General features: G+C 48.4%; 4 protein-coding genes across 4 annotated transcripts; 2 read left to right on the top strand and 2 right to left on the bottom strand.

The window, feature by feature from the left end:
* Nucleotides 1-1,165: 1,165 nt before the first annotated feature.
* On the bottom strand, nucleotides 1,166-2,895 carry BJ212DRAFT_1589819 (uncharacterized protein; the record flags this gene model as incomplete). Its single annotated transcript, XM_041342469.1, has 3 exons — nucleotides 1,677-2,895; nucleotides 1,265-1,391; nucleotides 1,166-1,200 (listed from the first exon to the last, which is right to left on the bottom strand). The coding sequence occupies exons 1-3, from the start codon at nucleotides 2,415-2,417 to the stop codon at nucleotides 1,166-1,168; spliced, it is 903 nt and encodes a 300-aa protein (XP_041189199.1). The 5' UTR covers nucleotides 2,418-2,895.
* A 3,487-nt stretch (nucleotides 2,896-6,382) lies between these two features.
* On the top strand, nucleotides 6,383-7,473 carry BJ212DRAFT_605508 (uncharacterized protein). Its single transcript, XM_041343638.1, has 4 exons — nucleotides 6,383-6,769; nucleotides 6,824-7,048; nucleotides 7,103-7,290; nucleotides 7,367-7,473. Exons 1-3 carry the CDS (start codon nucleotides 6,638-6,640, stop codon nucleotides 7,280-7,282), a joined length of 537 nt encoding a protein of 178 aa, XP_041189198.1. The 5' UTR covers nucleotides 6,383-6,637; the 3' UTR covers nucleotides 7,283-7,290; nucleotides 7,367-7,473.
* Nucleotides 7,474-7,902: 429 nt separating this feature from the next.
* On the bottom strand, nucleotides 7,903-10,422 carry BJ212DRAFT_1279455 (P-loop containing nucleoside triphosphate hydrolase protein; the record flags this gene model as incomplete). Its single annotated transcript, XM_041331494.1, has 3 exons — nucleotides 7,903-8,283; nucleotides 8,335-10,282; nucleotides 10,331-10,422. The coding sequence occupies 3 exons, from the start codon at nucleotides 10,420-10,422 to the stop codon at nucleotides 7,903-7,905; spliced, it is 2,421 nt and encodes an 806-aa protein (XP_041189197.1).
* A 6,066-nt stretch (nucleotides 10,423-16,488) lies between these two features.
* Nucleotides 16,489-16,697, top strand: BJ212DRAFT_1379649 (uncharacterized protein; the record flags this gene model as incomplete). The annotated part of the gene is made up of 1 exon (XM_041336607.1): nucleotides 16,489-16,697. A coding segment is annotated over one exon (192 nt), but the record flags the coding sequence as incomplete, so codon positions are not given.
* Nucleotides 16,698-17,557: the final 860 nt, after the last annotated feature.

Genomic DNA, 17,557 nt, shown 5'->3' with positions numbered 1-17,557 from the left:
TGGTGGGGCTCTTCCTAATGTATGTTTGGGTTCAAGGTGGGGATTTTGATGTGTATATTGATTCTTGGTAGTGAGGTGTGGCTTTTAGGTGATGGTAGTGGTGGGTGGTTTTTATTGTTTTCAGTCATGTATGAGGGTGATATAATCATTACTTAGTGATGTTTATTGAGTCATGTTCTCATTTATCTTATGCAGAGTGGTGTTTGTGAAGTTCATAGTGTGATCACTGTGTTTTATTGCTGTTTCTTTTCATGTTGGTTTGACTTGGTTTGGGATGGTGTTCAATCATTTTTATTTTGTGTCTTCATAGGGGAGGCTATGATTTATAGTGGGGAGGCCAGTCAAGTGGACTGTTGAGTGTTATGAGTGCAACCTTGCCCACTAAAAAGCGTGGGAAAAAATGACCATGGTTGTGGTATGAGTTTAAGGGCCCCCCACCTTCATCAATTGTACTTTATGCCAAGTTTGTTATGTTGCCTCAAAGTTCAAATAAGCAAGTTGTAGGAAGGAAGAGTGATGTGGCATTTTTGCATGTGTGGTGAGATGTGACCTAGGGTTAGGGTGGGCTAATCTATATAAGGAGATCCATCCTGGGACGTAACCCTAACCCCCAAGCTGGTATTTAAGCCCATGGAACTCAATGAACTCAGGATATCACAAGCAGATTCTAAGCAAGGTCATCGCCAGTGATGACACCTAGTCAGGGATTGGTGGGGATATTTGTGTAGGGGGTTTTTCATCTCAATATTCTCTTGTTGAAAGCTGAGGGTGGGTGTTTCTTTTCAGGTTTGGGTGTTTCCTTTCATTACAGTATTGTTCAGGTGTGTTGGGTGGTTTGAGTTGGGGAGGGATTAATATTTTAGGGCCAGTGATGGACTGTGAACATGGATTGTTCTACCTTGCCCGCAAAATTGCGTGGGAAAAAATCGACCATGGTGATGGTATGAGTTCAAGGGCCCCGAGTGTTTTCTATTCTTACATGGAATCATCCACTTCATTCTTGATTATGTCTACTGTTGCAGTTAAGTCTCAAAATATAAAACACACTGGATGCCTCATGAGTTAAACTTTTTGTCCATGCAAAAGCTCTCAAAAAGTTTAAAACCAAGGCTCATATCCATCACCCAGAAAGGTATTCCAAATTTGTCCATTTTTCACGCCTTTGTCATGCCTTTTCTGCACTCAAAAAGGTTGCTTCCGCTGCGGGCCCCAGTGTTAGAGGCGACAACTTCAACGCCACACGTCACGTGACGTTGAAACTCACGTGCTTGAAAACGGTCCAAACGGTCTGGTCGGTCCTTGAAAACACGGTCGACCGTTTGTAAGCCAGCCCTTGCCATGTCGAAGTGGTCCACCCCTTCGCGAGTTCGCATGACGATGTTGCCAATGCACTGGTATATCAGGGTATGTCATGCCAAACACAATTGGTTGAAAGGGTAATATAACTCTGGTCATACCGGCCTAAGTGAATTTTAGTGATGCGGTCCTACACTGTATGTGTTCTTATCGTTTTCACGGCTACAATATCAAGGACTCATCAATTCACTGATGACTACTACTCGCCAGGGAACGTTACACTGCAAGGTCATTGTCATGGTAGTAGTGGTATGCCCGATCATAGTGACAAGTCCAAGATTATCCTACGATTGATTCTCGTCTCTAATATGCTGCGCTACCTGCCGAGCTATCTCCTTGGTCATTCCACATCGTTTCGTGAGGATCCCAATGATATCTGTCTTTTTGGGACGTCCAACATCAAATTCCGCGAGCTTGCTGATGAACGAAGAAAGCCATTCTTGTCCACCGGTCCACCCTTCCATGGACGTATTGCAATGAGCCTCAACCACTCTACGGAGTATTCCGCGCGACTCTTCATACTTGTCTCTATGTCTCCCGTCGAGAAGATTCGCCGCAGTTATGCATGCGTGTCCCGCGGACCTGATGCTATGCTTCTTCAAGTGGCCCACATTCCGCGTATACCAGTCTTCCATCCTTGCCTCTCTTTCGAGGTTGGTGACGACTAGCGCGAGCGGGACTTTTTCCTCGCAGAAAAATTCGAAGAACAACCTATAGTTGCTCTGCATAGTTGCCGTGACTCTACCTCCGCGTATACAGAAGAGCAAGAGGTTGACACCTCCGCGTTCTTTCAAGGTGTTGATGAGGCCGTATGCGTTTGAAATTGCAGTGAGGTAGTCTCCGGTTTGTAGACGGGGCTCCTCAAGGCCGACCGTATCAAACACCTTGTATCGAGTCCCATTTTCGAAAGATATTTGGTACTCTGTCCAATGCAGAGTACAGCGGTGAGAGTCGGGTGATGTGTGCGCAATGTGTTGGCCGGCCATCAGGTTGATGACGGAGCTCTTTCCCGCTCCTGTTTCTCCAAAGACAACGATGTTTCGAGTCAACACTGGCGCCATCTCAGTATGTTAGACTTGCGGTCAGTGATATTCGACCCTTCAAGTTGGATATAGCGTTACTCGTACCTGTGTACTGTGGTGATTCCGTGCTGTGCCGTTCAATGACAATTCCCCCAGAATGATCCTGACATATATGGCATCATGCGAAAGGTGGTAGAACCATGCCCCCTCGGTGCGTTTTTCATAATCTTTAGATCATCCTTTTATCTCAGATTTTAAACGCCCAACAGGAGCATGGCACTCGAATTCTAGTACTATAGCCAGTTCCTTGATCAATCTTTCGGCGAGCCGATGGCGACACTCGATATTTGCAATGAAACTCAGGTAGTGAATGCTAGGGTCTAGACGGGCATGCACAAGCCATACCTAGTACCATACGATTCCGAAAAAGAATCCAGCTGTTTTAATGCTCGCCACGTTTTGATGTCGAAGTCCTTATGTGTCCTTTCATCGGATGATTCTGCATTGTAGCCCTCATCGTCGTGGTACAGGGTGCCACAACACGTTGGTTCTAGCCGAAAGCAGAACTAATTACTTGAATGTCTAGCAGCCGTTAGACATCTCTCTAATAGACTTACTGGTTTTCAAGTGAAGTGAGCTTGTGCTCATCTCTTTTTGCAAGACTAATAGGGTCTACCAGAGAAGATGTCTGACAGCCACGACACCACAGACACAAGGGGCACGAAATAACATGCGGGGAAGCATTTAGGATCTCAAACCGGCAAAAGCCGGGATGCAGAAGCGATGTTGTGAGGATGCGAGATAGCGGGCACGAACCGTGACGGACTCGGACATATAATAGGAACCGAGCACACATATGCAGCTAGAACTCAGGCCTCGTGATACCGGATGCAAGACAAAACGGTAAAAAAGATGTCAATAAAACGATGCAAAGAGTGAGACTCACGACAGCAAGATGATAAGCGAAACAGTGTGCAAAGGGGGCCTAGGATGATGCCGGTGAATCATGAGCATGAAATTCCTTCGGAATCAAGCTCAGCCCAAGTTGTAGTCAGTACTACATATACAAGGTAACGCGTCGGACACGGACGAAGAGCAAGGCAATGCCAAAGTGCCATGAAGAGAATGATAAATGATATGAATCTGGAGAGATCAGTGGAGGTGCAAACCGGACGATGAAAGCAAGAGAGGAATCTAGTATACCAGCATGCTGGAGAAACAATGAAAACCAAAAGCGAAAGCAAAAGGATGAGGAACTGAAAGGGAGAAGGGGGTGAGTCATGCAGAACGCAGACAACTTCAGCTGGCATGTTTTCCCCAACGGAGTCACAGATGGAAGGCACCTATTTATATGCATCTGGTGATGCAGCATCTTGTTCAGCAACACAAATTAAATCCAGCCACTCCTCGATGCATTAACTCATTCGGCGAGAGAGTAGGACCGAGGATTGTTCCGTGATCGATAAACATAACGTCGCTGAACACTGCAGTGACATGCGAACAATTGAACGTAGGATCGCAACAAGAACGGACATGGGAAGGTAATTGGTGAACGAGACAAACTGAAACCAAATGAGTCGGGAGTTGGCTGACGAATTGAGATGAGCGAGGAGCAAAACGCTGGAAGCAAGGCCGACACCTTTGAAAATCATGATCTGGATAAAATGCGTATTGAAAGAAGGAAGCTCTTCCATTAGGAGCTGATTTGAGACGCGAGAAGAGAAGAATTTGGTTGCATCTGACGCACAGGCGGATCTTGGGAATCGACAAGATGAGAAGATGATATTTTCAGTAAGCTATATGCACTCGGACAAGTTACATGATGAAGTATTGGAGAAACAGCTCGACGCGAGAAACGATGGTGTTCATGTGGCAATATAGGATAGATAGCTTTCAGCCAGATTTGAGGACCGGGAAGTAGCAACTGCACTATCGCCATCGGGGATGTGTTCTGGAAGCTGTGGCAATGGGATTCGGACGCATGTACACAGTGCAGTCGAGGAAGGCGGTTATGACTTGTAGAGGGCATTCTTGCGGGAGCGATGATGGAGTGTGGAGGCGAACTACCTCGTGTCTTGGCCCCTGGGCGTCTATGGAAGTGAGGTAGTAGTGTTGTGAAGCGGCATAAAAGCGCACGATATACGCACCTCTGCAACTCAGAGAAAGACATCCACAATCCCTCGACCGTGCTTAGTACCATCAACCTCCAGTAAAATGTTACAGCTCATTCCAAGCACAGACCCCCTTCGAGTTTTGGAAGATCATGAGGAGACCATAAACGTAGTCGCAGTTTTCCCCGATAAGCGACGAATGATTACAGCCTCGGACGACAAGACACTTCGTGTTTGGGACCTGAAGACAGGTGTTGTGTTGAAGAAGATGGAGGGGCATCGCAATGAGGTGTTGGCATTGGCGGTATCACGAGATGGTCAAATAATAGCAAGCAGTGATTGGGTGGGGGAGGTCATCGCCTGGCATGGTGAAACTGGTGAAACCCTCACACAACAAACTATCAAAGCCCACTCCGACCAAATCATCTCATTGGATTTTTCTCCGGATGATACGATGCTGGCCACGGGTTCATGGGACCACACGGTGAAGCTTTGGTGTACCAAAACGTGGCAGATGCAAAGCAAACCAATCAATTGTGGTGCTTATGTCTGCTGCGTTCAATATTCACCTTCCGGTGAACTTCTTGCCATCGCAACATTCCACCATATCCAAATTTATAACCCAAGCACAAGGGAATGTGTCACATCTTTCAAGGCTCATACATCGTACAACTTCTCTCTTGCGTGGACGCCCGATGGTACACGCCTTCTCTCAGCAGCTGATCAAGAAGATCCTACCATACGGGAGTGGGATCCATTGACCTGGGAGCAGCTCGGCCATCCCTGCGAAGGTCATACTCGCGGTATCAACGCCATTGCCATTCATCCCGCTGGCACCCTTGTCGCTTCTACATCATACGACAATCGTGTCCGTCTCTGGCGGCTCTCAGATCGACGAACCATCGCCATCTTCCAACACTCATCCACCCCGATATGTGTCACATTCTCCGTGGATGGCAAGCACATCCTCAGCGGAGGTGAAGATAAAAAGATCTTAGAGTGGGCAGTACCTAGCGACGCTAATTCAAAGGTGAGTTTCCATCTTTGACTTTCATAACACAATTCGAGCATCCTTCATGCAGATCCTGGCTATCACGACAGCCCGTGATGCATGCATCGCCGGCGACTTGTCTACCGCTGAAGAGTTACTCACTCAAGGGATTGACACCAACGCCAACGCCAACCTCCATACTTCCTATGCCAATCGCTCATTCGTTAAGGCCCGACAACACGCCTGGGACCTCGCCCTTGAGGATGCAATCAAGGTGAGTTATACTGACCCATCATGGCCCTCTTACAAAAGGCTTACTTTCATTCATGACATAGTCCATCAGCATTCAGCCCTCACCGACAGGCTACATCTCCAAAGGTATCGCCCTCTGCGGAAAAGGCCATGTCCAAGAGGCAAGGGCAGCATTCGATGTCGCATCCTCGTTCCCGAACCAAGATTCGGGAACCAACCATTTCCTTTTCTTGATAAAGGTAGCTTCAATTTGTCTTGCATATCCTCTGCTTCATTGCGTGTTTCAGGCCATCGCACTCTTCAATGCAGATCAACACGAGGAAGCAATGCTACTCGTCAGGGAACTCGCTGCTACTTATCCAAATGCCGATCCTCTCGCGCGTCATGTCGTGGAAGTGAGTATCATGTGGCCACGCTTGGTCATCAAACTGATTTTTGTCACTTGTACATTAGATATATCTACGTGTTCAGCTCGGAACCAAGGCTTCGGATGATGCGCGTCACGCCGAAGCCGCTGATCACTTCACTGTCGCTGTCAAGTCCGGTGCTCTCTCAGCGAAATTCATCCATCTAACATATGAGGATTTGACCGTTGTGCGTCCACATAATGCATAGACAATGCTTTTCATCACTGAGTATTTTGTCCAGCTCTTCAACTGGGATCTCGAGTGCTTATTGCTCACGACACACCAGAAACGGTGCCAGGCTTTCCTTTCAGCAGGTAAGCCTGATGAAGCCCTCGAAGCCCACCGATGCATGATGGACGCCATTGACGAAAATGGGAAGGCCAGCTGCCTCGATTGGTCTAACGGCATGTTCTCAGTGACGTCGTCACCCGAGACTATCATACTCACCTTCATTTCACTCAGAATTCAAGGAGCAATGTAGTGCGCTCGCCGCGCACGATGACCGTATTCTTGGCGTATGCACTCTCTTCCTCATCCCTTTCTCTACTGACCTGTATACAGGCGGAGGTCCACGGGCAAGATCAGGATGGCTATGATACAGAACCCAATTTTTTCCAGGGAATGCAAGAAGTGAGCGAAACAGTGTAGAATGACTTTCGTTTTGTCTCACACTAGTCATCACAGAATTCTCACACCTCTCGACTACGACCTCAGCAGCGCCCGGGGCGCTTCAAGAGAGTCAGGCTCCTTTTGACGAGGAACCCACATCGTGCACCCGCACCCCCCATCACCACACCACCAGTCGCCGTCACTACTACCTTAAGAACCCACCTACGACACTTATTCACCCGGCCACTTCATCATGGAACGCTGCCTGTCGTCGAAGTTCCTTTCGCAAAGGGTAAAGAGGTACCCGGTCGGTTTCTATTGCCATGTCTTGGGTGTCTGATGCATAATCTACAGCGTAATGCTGCAGCGGGTGCTCCTGGCAAGGACCCGGACATCGTACCTTATGAGGATCAGGATCTTGATACTACTCAACCGGACTCTAATACACAGCAGCAACAGCACCAGCAACAACCAGTAGTAGTGCAGGTAAACCCTGGCGAACATGGGGGCGGGAAGTCGTGTGTCTGCTGCTAGCAGGTCTTGTGGGTGTCCCTCAGAAATTTCTGTTCTATTGTCGTTCGTAATGTACACTGGAAGCAGTACTTATTTTATTGATAGGTCATGACTGCATCCTTATCATTATTTCGCGTCATTGTCCATAGCTAATTATAATTATCAAACTCGTGTCCTCCATATGTACAGCTCGGCTTGCGCATAGCAAATGAACCATAATACATTCTGACTTCACTCGAGGACAATGCTCTGTGAAAGTTGGTGACTTGAATTTGCCTGGGTCCTGCGCGGACGATGAAACAGAGAACGACACTTCCAATTCGCGGAGATTCGCACCTCCTACACCACTCATTGCGTAACCATAAACATTACCGCATAAACGGTCTTGACGTGTCTTCGGTGGTTGGAAATATACGAGTATTTATTCTGACCTACCCACGATCAAGGCTGATGATAACATGGCAGATACTGTTTGTTTGTGAAGAGAGTTTTGGTGCTGGTTTACCTATAGGGCACTGACAAAGATCAGACGTCCCGTTTATTCTCACATTCTTGGTGTGATATAGTAGTTCATGATCTGTACCACGTCGCTAGTCTCGAATGCTTGCTATGGGAGTGAAGCTCGAAGCCCTACTGCCCAACTACGACCGATAGCCATGGATAAGTGAATCCAAAGCAGCGCCCGATGCAATTTGAAACTCGTTGGTCCCACTGCTAATCATCTTGCCACCTTTCTTCGACAGCCGGCCCTGCGCGCGGACAATATCTTGCATCCGTTGCTCTGCATCCCCGACATCATGCTGCGTTGTAGATTTAGCAGGACGCGAGCCACGACCTTTGGATACGCTAGAGGTTTTAGTCTTCCGGTCAGTAATCGTCTTTGGCGCCTCGCGCAGTGCGAATGCTTTTGCCAGGTGTCCAATGTGAAGATGTCGAACATGGAATATATGTTTCTCGTTCGAAGGGTGGGTTGCGTACGCCCTCATGTAAGAAGTAAATGCTCTTCGAGCAAGGTTAGCGTTCTGCCAAAGATGATGTCAACATACTCGAATTTCTTTCTAAATCAGAGTTACCTGTTTGTGCCGCAAAATCCATCGCTCAAAACTAAGTTGCACTTCTGTCGCGCGCGCCTCGTACTTGGACCCGTTTCCACCAAAACCCTTCGCCAACACGCTCTCGATACTTGCCCCTTCAAGAGTGATGTTGGCTTTGTCATCGTTAGACTTTTCTCCCGTCGCATCGCCCCTCATCTTCCCCTCCACCCATTTGACCCATTCAGATTCGCTGGGCGCGACGATACTCCATGCTTCGCCACCATTGCCTGCACGTGCTGTCCGTCCCACCCTGTGCACGTACTCGGTCGCGCCGCCTTCGGTGGGCAGGTCGTGCTGTACGACTGCGCGAACGAGGGGTAGGTCGAGACCTCGGGATGCCACGGACGTGCAAAGGAGAATAGAAGACACGGGAGTAGGTGTCTTGGACTTTGAGGAAGGAATAGCGGAGAATCCCCGTAGAGAGGCGAGACGGATTGGTGTAGGAAGGGAGCCGTGAAGACGGAAGATTGAAGCGCCTGGAAGGAGCGAAGACTGCGCAGCAATTTTGCTTTCCTCTTCAGTAGATTCATCTTCCTTGCTACCTTCGTCATCACTCTTGTCTTCGCCAGGCCCAGAACTTTCCGTTTTCTCGCTGCCCATAGATGAATCGCCTAGCAGGCGCCAGTGAAAATCGACAGAGTCTATACAACTGAGGAATACAATGATTTTCGACCCTTTTTGTCCTTGTGTCTGAGCGAGCAATGAGCGAAGAAGTGCGACAAGTGCGACAAGACGCATTTTGAGGGGAACAATAACATATTTCTGAGAGAGTTGTGACGGGGGAGTGAATTTCTCGGTGCCGGTGGTAGCTATCTCGTTGCCATGTTTTGATGCAGGCGAATCCTCCGCCTTCTCGTTGTCGAGGCCCTTGATTACTAGCGGTCGTATTAAAGTGGTGCCTGCGAGTTTCTGTACGTCTTCACGGATAGTAGCCGAACAAAGGATCGTCCGTCTCTGCCGGTCCCAATCCCAACCCCCGACCCCAAAGGTCTTACCGTCCCGAACAGCTTGTAACGCGAGCTTCCTCCTCCCGTCCAGACCCTGTATAATCCCTCTGATAGTCTCCTCAAACCCGAGTTCCATCAAGCGGTCCGCTTCGTCGAGAACTAACCATCTGCATTTTCCAGCGTCGAAAGAAGATGTATTTTGCAGATGATCGAGAAGGCGACCCGGGGTCGAAACGAGAATGGGAACACCTTTACGTAGACGCGCCTTCTCGTGCGCACGAGTTGCACCTCCACTTAGCAAGCCGGAAACTAACCATCGGGTATAATGCATAGACCCCTCTGCGTCCTCGTGTTCGCCTTCTGGGCAGAGCTTAAGCGTCAAAAGCGCTTCTAAGACATCGCAAATTTGTTTCGCTAGTTCCCGAGTAGGTGCGATGATAATGGCAAGCGTTCCTATCGAGCGGTCGATGTAGGAGTGCGTACTGAGGGGGAGAAGATCGTGGATTATAGGTAGGAGGAACGACATGGTCTTTCCAGAGCCTGTTTGCGATTGTATAAATACGTCGCGTGCGTTCATATCTTCAGAAGAGGGGTTCGTGAATATCGGAAGGGCAGTACGTTGAATAGATGTCGGCTTCGTGATACTCATCTTGGATTGTAGGTGAGCAACGAGGAGAGGGTGGAGACCTAGGTCTGCAAATGTGGCTGAGCCAGTCAATGGTGCGTTACTTGGTTTAGAGGGTGCTTTTTGAACAGCAGAAGCTATAGGAGCTTCGACTTTAGGGTTGTACGAGAACAGAGAAGAGATTATCTGAGTCGGAGGCTTAGCTGGAGGTGCCGGACGGTCCGCTGCAGTAGCTACTTTGGTAGCACACAAGGGTATGTCAGGTCGTATCCGCTTTGCGGGACGAGAATGGTCATCATCATCGCTGCCAGGATGACGGTCAGTCTTTCGTTTTTGGACTCGTTTAGCCTTCAACCTAGACTATGACTATTAGCTGCATGCATGAAATCAAACTCCTGCCCACCTGTCCGTCCAACGACCAGATTTTTTTGATACTAGCTTTGTGGGTCTTGTAGATGGATCCTCCGCAATATTTAGGACAAGTCCATCGTCCATTTCCCCCTGCGGCGCTGATGTCAGTCTTGTAAATTTCAGTCTTTCTCGTTCTCGAAAACGAGCATAACTAAAAGGGAATTTCGTTCCCACATTTGATAACCTTTTCTCGAAGTTTGAACACGTCCAGTTATCGCACAAGCTCAACAAACGCACTGATAATTCAGGAGAACTATGGCAAGTTCGACTGGGAATCAAGACGAGTGATCAAAAAAATATGAGAGCGGTGATACAGATAGAGTTGAGACGCATAGAGGACGTATTCGCCATCTGGTGAACTTCTTGCCATTGCAACGACCAACAAAGTCCCGGGGGAACGCGTCGCATCTCTGATCAAGGCTTACACAGAACATTACTGCCCACTCGCGTGGACGCCTGGCCAATGGCACATGGCTTCTTTCAGGAGGCGATAGACACGATCCTACCATACGAGAGTGGGATCCATCGACCTGGCAGCAAGTCGGTCGTCCCTACGAAGGCCACACTAGCATTATCGGCGCCACTGCCATTCATCCCGCTGGCACCCTCGTCGCTTCTGCATCTGAAGACAGTGACCATGACCTACTTTGGCGGCTCTCAGATCGACAAACCATCGCCATCTTCCAGCACTCATCCAGACTGAAATGCGTCACTTCTTCCGGGGGCAGCAAGCACATCCTCAGCGGAGGTGAAGATAAAAAGATTTCAGGGTGGGAAGTACCCAGTGACACTAATTCAAAGGTGAGTTTCCATCTTGACTGAGACTCATGGCGCAATTCGAGCATCCTTCGTACAGACCTGTCTAATACCGCTGAAGAGTTACTCACCCAAGAGATCCACACTGGTGTTAACCCTTATACCTCCTATGCCAATCGCTCGTTCGTTATGCTCGAAAACACGCCTGGGATCATGCCCTTCATGATGCAAACAAGGTGAGTTATACATGACCTATCATAGCACCCTTACTAAAGGTTTACTTTCGTTCGTGACAGTCCATCAACATTCAGCCCTCATTAACAGGCTACATCTCCGAAGGCATCGCCCTCTGCGGAAAAGGCCACGTCCGAGAGGCAAGGGCAACATTCGACGTCGCATCCTTGTTCACGGACCAAGGAACCAACCGTTTTCTTTTCTTGATAAAGGTAGCATCAATTTGTCTCACATATTCTCTGCTTCGTTGCGTGTTTGAGGCCATCGCACTCTTCAACGCAGATCAACACGAGGAAGCAATGCTGCTCGTCCAAGAACTCACTACGACTTGTCCGAATGCCTATCCTCTGGGTGTCGTGTCGTGTCGTGTCGGTAAGGATCATGCGGCCACGCCCGGTCATCAAAACTGATCTTTGCAACTCGCGCATTAGGCATATCTGCGAGTTCAGCTCTGAACCAAAGCATTGAATGACGCGCGTCACGATGAAGCCGCTGATCACTTCACGGCTGCTGTCAAATCGGGCGCTTTCTCATCAAAAACCATTCATGAAATATTTGGGGAATTGACCGTGGTGATGCACACATAACGCTTTTCATAACTGGGTGTTTTGTCTAGCTCTTCGGCTGGGACCTCGAGTCCTCCGGGAGTTGGCTGAGGAACTGATATGAGGGAGGAGCAAAGCGCTGCAAGTAATGCTGACACCTTTGACATTTAAGATTTGGATAAAACACGCATTGAAAGACGGAAACTCCTCCATGAGGAGGGGATTTGAGAGGCGAGAAGAGAGAAATGTGGTAGCATCTGGTGTACAAGCAGATCTCGAGAATCAACGAGATGGGCAGATGGTGTTGCAGTATGCAGTCGGGTAAGTTACACGATGAAGTGTTGGGGAAACTGCTCGACACGAGAAACAATGATATTCGTGCGGCAATCTATGTAGGATAGATAACTTTCGACCAAATTCCAGGGCTAGGTAGTAACTTCGCCATTGGGTGGGAGGGGATAAATTCTGGAAGCTATGGAGACATAAGGTGGTTACGACTCGTAGGGAACATTCTTACTGAAACGGTGATGGAGTGTGGAGGCCACCTGCCTCGTGTCTTGGGCGTCTATGGAAACGAGTTAGGTTAGCGTGGTGACGCAGTGTAAAAACGTCACAATACACGCACCTCTGCAGCTTAGAGAAAGACACTCACAAACCCTCGACCGTGCTCAACACTATCAACGTCCAGTAAAATGGCACAGCTCATTCCAAGCATCATACGTCTTCGAACTTTTAAAGGTCACGAGCAGGCCATAAAAACAGTCGCAGTGTTCCCCGATAAGCGAAGAATGGTTACAGCCTCGTTGGACAAGACACTTCGTCTTTGGGACTTGAAGACAGGTATTGTGTTGAAGAAGATGGAGGGACATAGCAGTGGAGTGTGGGGATTGGCGGTATCACGAGATGGTCAAATGATAGCAAGCTGTGATCAGAATGGAGAAATTATCGCCTGGCACGGTGAAACTGGTGAATCTCTCACCCAACCCATCAAAGCCCACCTGAGCTGCGATTGGATCTACTCAGTGAATTTTTCTCCGGATGGTACAGTACTGGCCACCGCTGGTTCACAGGATTTTACGACGAAGCTTTGGTGTACCAAAACTTGGCAGATGCAAGGAGATCCAATTCAGTGTGGTGATTGGATCCTCTGCGTTCGATATTCGCCATCTGGTGAACTTCTTGCAATCGCAACCAACGCCAATATCCAAATTTATAATACAGGAACAAGGGAACGCGTCGCATGTTTCAAGGGTCACACAGTACACAACTTGTCACTCGCGTGGACGCCCGATGGCACACGCCTTCTGTCAGGAGGCAATAAGCAGGATCCTTCCATACAAGAGTGGGATTCATTGACCTGGCAGCAGGTCGGTCATCCTTGGAAAGGCCATACTACCAGTATCTATGCCATTGCCATTCATCCCGCTGGTACCCTCGTTGCTTCCGCATCTGAAGACAATCATGTCCGTCTCTGGCGGCTCTCAGATCGACGAACCATCGCCATCTTCCAGCACTCATCCAGCCCGACTCCATGTGTCTCTGTGGACGGCAAGCACATCCTTAGCGGAGGTCAAGATAAAAAGATCTCAGAGTGGGAAATACCTAAGGGTGTTCATTCAAAGGCAAGTTTCCATCCCAGACCCTTATAACACATTTCGAGCATTCTTTGTACAGATCCTGGCAATCACGACAGCCCATGACGCATGTGTAACCGGAGACCTGTCTACCGCTGAAAAGTTACTCACCCAAGAGATCGACACCGATGGCAACCCATATACTTCATATGCCAATCGCTCATTCGTCATGGCCCGAAAACACGACTGGGACCATGCTCTTCAGGATGCAATTAAGGTGAGTTGTACTGACCTATTATGGTTCTCTTACAAAAGACTAACTTTCGTCTGTGACACAGTCCATCAACATTCAGCCCTCATTGACAGGCTACATCTCCAAAGGCATTGCTCTCTACGGAAAAGGCCACGTCCGGGAGGCAAGAATAGCATTCGACGTCGCATCCATATTCACGAACCAAGGTTCAGAAACCACCCATTTTCTTCTCTTGATCAAGGTAGCATTAATTTGTCTCGCATATTCTCTGCTTCATTGCATGTTCAGGCTATCGCACTCTTCAACGCAGATCAACACGAGGAAGCAATACTGCTTATCAAAGAGCTGATTGCCGCTTGTCCGAATGCCGATGCTCTCGGGTGTTGTGTCGTAGAAGTAAGTATCATGCAGCCACGTCGGTCATTAAACCTGATCTTTGCAACTCGCACATTAGACATATTTATGCGTTCAGCTCGGAACCCAAGCCTTGAGTGAGGCGCGTTACGGCGAAGCCGCCGACCACTTCACTACTGCTGTCAACTCCGGCGCTTTCTCATCAAAAAACATTCATGAAACATACGAGGACTTGACCGTAGTGCGTCAAGATGATGTATACATAACACTTTTCATAATTGAATATTTTGTCTAGCTCTTCGGCTGGGATCTCGTGTCATTGTGTCTCATTGCACACCAGAAACGGTGCCAGGCATTCCTTTCGGCAGGTAAACCCGATGAAGCCTTTCGAGCATACCGATGCATGATGAACGTCATTGACGACGCTGCGAAGGCAAGCTGCCTCGATTGGTCCAACGGCAAGTCTGGAGTTCGTGATGTCATGTAGACTACAATCCTCACTCATATTTCATCTAGCTTTCAAGCAAGAATGCAGCGCGCTCTGTACTGCCAACGGAGATGCCGCCCTCACTGTAAGTGATTATGACAGGGCTATTGACCTATACTCGGCGGCAATAAACATGAATTCTGCATCTGATGCTGTCTTTGCAAATCGTAGTAAGGCAAAGTTGGGCAAAATGCTATGGATGGAAGCACTTCTTGATGCGCAGAAGGTGCGTTGCCATCTATCACCTCATATTCATTGCTCATTGTGGCGATACATAGGTCATTGAACTCAACCCTTTATCTTATCTGGGATACAATTTGAAGCATGCAGCGCTTCATGGTCCACGACGTTATGATGAAGCGATCCAGACCATCGAAATGATGATCTCCGAATTGGATAATGTTCCCGACACTCGGACACTCAGTAAGCTTCCGAATAACATATCCGTCAATATGTTTAAGTCTTTCTCCAGAGTTGCACCAGCAGTGTCTCGGACCCTCTGAAGTAGAACGTGCTATTCGACGGGCCGTCGATGCTCAGCTCGAAAATGCTCCGCTCCGTGTGCTCGACACCACCACCGGTCTCCTATGCGATCGAGAGGCGCAGATAAGTGCCTTCAAAATGAGCATAGAGTATAAGGAGCTTGTATCATCAACAACCACGCATATAGACCTCCACATGAGACACATTGAAGAGGTGGTGATGACGTACCTCCAATATGCCATGCTATCACACAGGTGGGAAGGGAAGGAGCCGCTGCTGCAGGATATCCAGGGCAAGAGCGTGTATGACTCGGAGTTAGATCCGGTTAGTGGCATGACGAAGCTGCGGTCCTTCTGCAAAACTGCTCGTGATGCGGGTTATAAATGGGCATGGAGCGATACTTGCTGCATTGATAAGAGCAACAATGTCGAAATCCAAGAATCGGTTAACTCTATGTTCATCTGGTACCACCACTCTGCGCTCACGATTGTCTACCTGTCGGATGTTCCGCCTTCGTCAGAGCCTGACGCACTGGCAAAGAGCGCTTGGAACACTCGCGGATGGACGGTTCAAGAATTCATCGCTCCCAAAATCATTCTCTTTTATCAAAACAATTGGACTCTTTATCACAATGATCGTACTCCCAATCACAAGGAGTCCATCGCAATCATGCAGGAGTTGAAGCACGCGACAGGCATAGACCGACTAGCCGTTGTGGCCTTCCGTCCCAGTATGAATAGCGCCCGAGAGAAACTCCATTGGGCGTCAACTCGCGTTACCACGCGTCAGGAAGACATCGCATACTCGTTGTTTGGCATCTTTGGTGTCCGCCTGTCTGTAGATTATGGCGAGAAGCAGGACAAGGCTCTCGGGCGGCTGTTGCAGGAGATTGTGGCTCGGTCGGGTGACATCACTAGCCTCGATTGGATCGGAAAATCATCAGAGTTCAACAGTTGTGTACCAGCTTCCATCACGTCATACCATGCTCCACCATGCAAGCTACCACCCCTATCCGAAGATAAAATTCAGTCATCGGTTTCTTCCCTACGAAAGACGGTGGCTGTGGACTTCGCTTCGAACCTTTATACCCTGCTTCAGAACACGAGCGCCCCTCGCTTCTCGGCACAGAGACTGCATCTGCCTTGTATTGCGTTCAATGTCGGGGAAATCAGACGGGTGCGTAGTCCAGCCCCGGAAACTCATATCACGTACGCGGTGAAAGCAGACGGGCTTCATGACTTGCTTATTACCACCGAAGATACCCTGGTTCAGTTCTGGTCGGCAAAGCCCACTGAGCGAAAATTTATCCTTGTCCGTCCCTGGGATCGGTCTCTCCTCGAGCTGCCTGACTTTGTAGAACCGCCTGAATATGTGGAACCGTCTGACTTTGGAAACGATACAGAGAGCGAGGAGGATTATGGGACGCCGCCCTCTTCCCCGTCACACGCGTGGTCCAGTGATTATCCTATAAAACAGGAGGTGGTTGGCCCAGAATCGCGTGCATTGCGGTTACTTGTTCGCCTTGGGCAACCTTTCGGCGCATTTTTGCTAGCGCAGCAGCGCAGTGGAGAGTACAAGAGGATCGCGTCGGATCATGATATCATTGTGCAGGTCAGCGACGTGCGTTCTGTTACAGACTTAATGGACCTCAGGACCATAGAAATATTGTAGTTGTATGTTTTTTGTTTCAAAGTTTACAAATTTCTGAGCGGTTTGCATTTGTGCTTTAAAGATGATACTCGTACAATATACTTATCATACATACATGTGTATCAGACTATAAACTAACAAATTATGCTCGAGTTTCATCCATGTACGTGGACGGCACTTATTTTATCGATAGGTAATGGCTATCCTCCAGATCATTTCGCGTTATCGTCCATAGCTAATTATAATCATCAAACTCGCGTCTCCATAATATGTACAGCTTGGCTTACGCATATAGATATGATTTATGTAACGAAATTATTTGCTATTCGGGGGAGACCATAGCTTGATGCATATTAGAGTGTATGTGAGTGCTCACAATATTAGAGAAATTGATCTGACTCAAGTAGCCTTGAAGTTACGCTGGCCAACTACTAACAGTTGCAGGTTCCCCCCCTTTTACCCACCTTGTATCAAAAGGCGACGAGACTCGGACTAGGAACAAGGAAGGGACTCAGTCTGGGATCAAAGACTATTGATAACTATAGATCATACCTAGGAACAAGGAAGGGACTAAGTAAGATCGTAGTTAGTAGAATATATAGAATCATAAGCAAGGGATCTTACCTCAGTCTGGGATCAAAGACTGAGGGAAATCATCTGATGGAAGGAAGAATCAATACGCTAATTGAGACGGAGAGTCAAAGAGGAACATGCGTCGAACACGTGTAGAAAGGAGTGATTGTGTATGTAAGATAAAATACGTACGAATGAATGCCATCTTGATGCTCCCACTCGGACACATATCACTCAGTGTTTGACTCATCCGTATCTTGCCCCCCATTGGCATTTCCACCCAGGGATGATCGGAGTGCGAGAGAGTAGC

This window comes from Suillus subaureus (genome assembly GCF_016647635.1).
Source record: "Suillus subaureus strain MN1 chromosome Unknown BJ212scaffold_34, whole genome shotgun sequence".
In the NCBI taxonomy this organism is placed as follows: domain Eukaryota; kingdom Fungi; phylum Basidiomycota; class Agaricomycetes; order Boletales; family Suillaceae; genus Suillus; species Suillus subaureus.
This window is presented reverse-complemented; position numbering and strand designations above follow the sequence as displayed.